Raw genomic sequence first — 6,014 nt, 5'->3', positions numbered from 1 at the left:
CGAATAGATCTCTTTTTAAAAATAATGTTTTAGTTATCTTTATATAGTTGTTTGGTTATTGTGTGTATGTGCCGTGTCATGAATACAGAAGTCAAAAGACAACTTTTAAGAGTTGGTTCTCTCCTTTCACCATGTGGGTTCCAGGAACGGATTAAAGCAAAGACTGTGGGGGGCGTCAACAAATTGTAAGCAGGGCAAGAAGATACAGCTGTTTCCTGTATCTTCATTTTAAAGATCTTTTAATTCTTTTAAACCACAACACCCCTCCCCCCCACAAAACACAATAATTGCAAATCCATTGATTTGCCCAGACCCCTCTTTTGTCTTCTACCCTGCCTCTCTGCTCCTTCAGACGTGTCTAAAAACAAGGCTCTGTTTATGAGTATGAAATAAAAGAAATGCCTAAGTCCCACCACGAGAATTTCATCTTCAGCCTGTCAGGGTTAGCATGTTCCAGCACAGAACAATGCACGTTTGATGATTACCGCTACAGTGATTGCATCTCATGTCCACATTCTAACGCTAAATCATAGTTCTAATGTTGATTATTTTTCATTGATAGTTATAGTTGACACCATTTAAGACAAACAAAACATCCCAAACCTCATAGATTCCATTCCCTCCCTACCCTCTACCCTGTCCTGCAGTCAGTCCAGTGAGCAAGAGGGTTGTACTGACAGCACTGCTAGCTGAATGTCGAGTTGATGCTTTGGATGGCATTCGGCCTTCAGGCACTGCCATCTCCAGTCTTGGCTTTGCGGGCCTTGATCATCGACTTGGTGGCCCGTTTGCGGTCGGTGGCCAGCCCCAGCAAGCACATGACGTCAATGAACCAGGTGGTCGGGTTGAAATTTAAGCCAAATTCACTTGCAGAGTAGTCAAAGGGAAAGGTATGATGATAATTGTGGAACCCTTCACCTGGAAGACAGAGCCACCTTGAAATAATGTTGTCACCTCCCTAACAGATGTAAGTTTTAAAAATTATTATTGATTTTTTAGGCTAACATACAGAGCAATGGGTTTCATTATGACATCTTCACACACACACACACACACACACACACACACACACACACGCACAAACACCGTTATACTTAATTCTCAGTTGTTCCTTCTCCCACTGCCTTCCTTGTACTCTGCTGCTCTCTGGTTGATCCCCCCCCCCACCCCCAGTTACTTCTTTCTTCTCTTTTCTTACCATGTGTATTAACTGCTTTCTCCTTTCCCCTCCTTAAGATCTTGTCCTCTCCTCTCATGATTCTCTTTTTAGTTTTATGAGACACACACAATACATGTATCTAAACACATAGATAGATGATAGATAGATAGATAGATAGATAGATAGGCACAGAATTTTAAATCTGTATTCTACATATAAGAAAAATGTGATATTTATCTTTCTGAGTCTCACTTATTTCACTTGACATAATGATTTTCCATTACCATTACTTTCCTACAAATGTCATGATTTCAATTTTTGTTATGGCTACATAAAATTCTATTATCTATATATCACTTTTTTTACCCATTCATCAAGGCTGGTTCTATTTTCTTGTGTTGTTTCCAGAATAGCAATAAACACGGATGCCTGCTCAGGTGCTTAATCACCTACATTTTAGGATCTACTGTGTGTAAGACTATTTTAGACTCTGTGTGAAGCAAAAGACTGCTTCCAGCCCTCAGAAGCATGCGCTTAGTTGGTGAGGCAAATTAAGTTGAACAGAAAATAAGTACAGTTGTCAGCATCAAGTCACAAGACTAGCTTTCCTATGTGGACTGTAGACATACCACCCCTTTAGAGGTACACTTCTCAAAATAAATGCTACGTGGTGACAACAGGCCGTTATTTTGACATATGTTCATAAAAGGAAAGTGAGCTCTGTGGGTTGGAGTGATTACAGGAAGACTTTGTTCAAGCTTGGATGAAGGAAATGAGAAAACTCAGACAGGTAAGTGAATTTACCAGCTGGGTCTTTAAATAACCAATATCTACCTGTGTGTTAGTTTCTCTCTCCCACTGACCTGCTTTCCTCCTTTTTCTTAAAAGAGCATAGTCATGAGAGGCCTGGGGGCACCTCTCATTTGAGTTTCTTTCTCTTTTTTTTATTTAATTGACAAGTAAAAAAAATATAACAATAGGTTTTGAAATCTGTATACATTGTAGAATGGCTAAATTAAGCTAAGTAACACTACACTTTACCTCCATACTTAATTTTTGTGTCTGCCAGGAATTTTGTATCCTTTGACCAACCTCTCCTACCCTCGCAGCTCTCCCAGCACCTGGTAACTCAGGTTGGGGTCCCTGCTTCTGTGAGTTGGCCTTTAGAGTCAACATGTAAACAAGACTGTGAGGCATTTGCCTTTCGGTGCTGATGTGTTTCACTTAGTGTTCTGTCCCCCAGGATCCTCCATGTTGCTACACATGGCAAGATTTCCTTCTTTTTTAAGGCTGAAGAATATTTCATTGTGCACCTGTATATTCATGTACCATATTTTCTTTAGCTAATCATTCACTGATAGACATTGACTCAGTATCTTGACTATTGTGACTACTACTTCAATAAGCACGGGCACGCAGGTGTCTTCAGCAACCTTTCCTTTGGCTATATACACCGTTGTAGGGTCGCTAGATCATATGGTGGTTCTATTTTGAACTTTTTGAGGACCTTCCGTACTGTTTTTCCATAATGGCAGAACTAACTTATAATCCTTTCAACAGTGCACAAGCGTTCTCTTTTCTCTGCATCCTTTCCAACACTTACATCTTTCATCTTTTTTTTCTTTTTTTTTTCAGGTTTTGTTTTTTTTTTTTTTTGTTTTTTTTTTTTTTTTTTTTGGTCTTTTTGAGACAGGATATCCCGTAGCTCCAACTGTCCTGGAACTCACTATGTAGACCAGGCTGGCCTTGAACTCACAGAGATCTGCCCGCCTCTGCCTCCCGAGTGCTGGGATTAAAGGCATGTGCCACCACGCCTGGCTACATCTTTCATCTTTTTGAAAATAGTCATTCTAACGAAAGTGAGGTGATATCTCATTTTGCTTTTAACTTGCATTTCTCTGGTGATCCATTTATTTGCTTTTAAAAAGAATTTCATTGAGTCAGAATTCATGTGCCTCAGGATTCCACCTTCTAAAGTACACAATATAGCGACTTTTAGTATTTTCATAGAGTTGGACATCCATCACCATAATGAATTTTATAAGATTTTCATTATTCTTCAAGAGACCCCCTCCACACTATCAACCCCCTCCTCCCACATTATCAACCTCCTTTCAATCCCTCCCAGCCCTATTTTCTGTCTCAATAGATTTGTTTGCTTTGGACAGTTTATAAATTTTTAAGTTGTATTTATCTTTGTGTGCATGTGTGTGTATGGGAAGAGGCGTGTGTGTGCCATGGCGCACACTCAGAGGTCAGAGGACAGCTTCTAGGAGTGAATTCTCCGTCCACCATGGGTCCTGGAGATTAAATTCAGGTGGTCAGGTTTGTATGGCAAGCACCTTCACCTGCTGAACCATCTCCCCAGCTCTGCTTTGGACAGTTGATGTAAATGAAATCATACAATAAGTAGTCCTTTGTGACTGAGTTTTTCACTGAGCACAAGACTTTCAAAGTTCAGCTGCATTGTAGTATATAGCATAACATTATTCCTCTTTCTTGCTGAGTAGTGTTTTACTGCATGGATGTACTACACTATATTTATCTGCCAGTTGTAGGTTCTTTTCCACTTTCTAGTTACTATGAATAATGTTGCTATGAAAATTCATGTTCTTGAGCACATATGTTTTCATTTCTTGTGGGCATAAATCTAGAGTGGAGTGCTCCATCATATGATGACTATTGTTAACTGCTGGAGAAGCTCAGATTCTCCCCTCCCTTCTCACTTTGTCTTCTTTCATTTTAAATTATATTTATTATTTTTTGATTTTTATTTTGTATGTCTGTGTATGTGTGGGGGCACACATGTGCCATGGTGTGCAAGTGGAGGTCAGAGGACAACTTGGGGAGGCCAGTTCTTTACCATGTGGGTCATAAGGATGAACTTATTAGGCTTAGTGGCAAGTGCCTTTACCAGAGGAGCCATCTTGCCAGCTTAGGCTACCCTTGAACTTACTGTGTAGCCAAAGATAACTTTGACCTTCTTATCCTTCTGCCTCCACTTCCTCAGTGTGGGGATTACAGGCATGCATGATCACCCCCTCTCCCATTTATTCAGGGGTGGGAGTGAACCCTGGGCCTTATGCATGCTAGACAAGCACTCTACCAACTGAGCTCACCCCAGTCCTTCTCTTCTTAAGAGGGTACTGGTCATCATTTAACTCTTCCACCAACAATTTTTGAAGGATTTGGCTTTACAGTGAGTACATCAGATGGTCTGATATGTGGGCTGCAATTTTTACTTTTAACTTGGGTTTCCCTACCCTTTCCCCCACTTGCATCATCTTTAGTGGGGGTTTTTCTGTTGTTTGTTTTGGTATGTATATATGTGTTAAAGTACATTGGATAGAAGTTTCTTCCTCTTTAAAAATTTTTTAAATTTATTTTTATTTTCTGTGTGTGTTTTGCCTGCATGTATGTAAGTGTACCCATGCATACAATGCCCATAGAGGCCAGAAAAGGGTGTCAGATTCCCTGGAACTGGGGTTAAAAATGGTTGTTAGCCACCAAGTGGGTGCTGGGAGTCAAAGTTGGGTCCTCTGCAAGAGCAGCCAGTGTTCTTAACTGCTGACCTGTCTCTCCAGCCCTTTTTCCTCTTATTTTTTGAAGCAGGAACTATCGGTGCCCTTCTCTTTCCATTGGACAACTGAGTATGACAAAAGCCTTCTGAAGACCTTCATGAAGCATGCTCAGTGGGCCTGTGCTCTTGGCCTGAGTACATGTAAAGCCAAGGTCCAGCTCTTTAGGATCTGTGACATGATCATTGCTGTTTGGTCCTGCCCTGTGTGTCCCTATATAAGGTGTTCCTACATGCTGTTCCTACTTCTATTTGTGCCACAATTAACTCTGGACATGGCTTCTCTGGTTACAGTCCTCTCAAGATGCAAGGTGGGAGAGAACACAGCAGAGGGGCAGAAAGTTCCTTTTCTGTTCCAAAGCCCCTTTCCCCTCCCATCCAGAGACTCCACAGCTAAAGCTGGTGTCTAGTCCACCATGGACTGCTGCTGTGAACACAAGTTGATAGGAATCCTCAGATCTGTGAGGTCTTAATTGGATGACTAATGAATGATACAATGCAGAAACTCACCACTGAGTGACACAGAGACTTTCTATCTAGCCATAGGAACGTCCCTTTCTGGTTTGATCCCTGCTCAAGGCTCAGCTTACGAAGAGGCTGGAGTTGCTTCTGCAAAGATGCAGCTAATATTTATGACTCACTTACTGCATGCTGGGTATAGCACTAAGCGCTAAGTATTAACTCCTATTATCTTCATGCCTTTCAGCTAACTGCTATGATTATCCCCAATTTAAAATGAGGATGGAAATGCTCAGAAGGGACAAGTAACTTGCCTAAGACCATAAAGCTAGCAATAAAGGCAGCATCACAGAAGGCCTATTTCGTGCTAAGCGCCACTATAAGTAATGTGTATTAACTCATCTCCCTTTCCAATGACCCCAGGAGGAGGGAAGGACTACTTATTATCTTATTATAGATAAGGACCCAAAATGTTGAGCGGCCAGATAACTTAGCAGAGAGCAAGCCAAAGATTCAGGATGCCACCCAAATCACTGGACTCCACCAGCCCTACTCATATAATCTGTGGTCCTACAAGTTTCCTTTCTTTGCATCTCTCTGTTTGAAGTCCTTTTGTTTCTTTCTTGCTAAATAATGGAAGAGCCAAGTCTAGAGTGGTCAGGGATGGCTGTGGAAAAAGTCAATGGCTGCTTCTTCTCTAGGAAAACTTTCATGGTGAAAAAAACTATTATACTATTTACTGGTCATCTTTTATGTGCCAGGCACTGTACTGAGAAGTTTATATGTTTCTATGAAGAAGACATTGCTCTTTCCCATTGG

General features: G+C 41.1%; 1 protein-coding gene across 1 annotated transcript in view; it reads right to left on the bottom strand.

Moving 5' to 3' along the window:
- Nucleotides 1–316: 316 nt before the first annotated feature.
- Nucleotides 317–6,014, bottom strand: part of Scd5 (stearoyl-CoA desaturase 5) — a 202,228-nt gene continuing 196,530 nt past the window's right edge. The window contains exon 5 of the mRNA XM_008846868.1: nt 317–918. Coding sequence (XP_008845090.1) covers nt 728–918 — 191 coding nt within the window. The 3' untranslated portion in view covers nt 317–727. The remainder of the gene's footprint in view (nt 919–6,014) is intronic.

This window comes from Nannospalax galili, unplaced genomic scaffold (genome assembly GCF_000622305.1).
Source record: "Nannospalax galili isolate Female #2095 unplaced genomic scaffold, S.galili_v1.0 scaffold763, whole genome shotgun sequence".
In the NCBI taxonomy this organism is placed as follows: domain Eukaryota; kingdom Metazoa; phylum Chordata; class Mammalia; order Rodentia; family Spalacidae; genus Nannospalax; species Nannospalax galili.
Note: the sequence above shows the minus strand (reverse complement) of the source record. Positions and strands in the feature narration are given on the sequence as shown.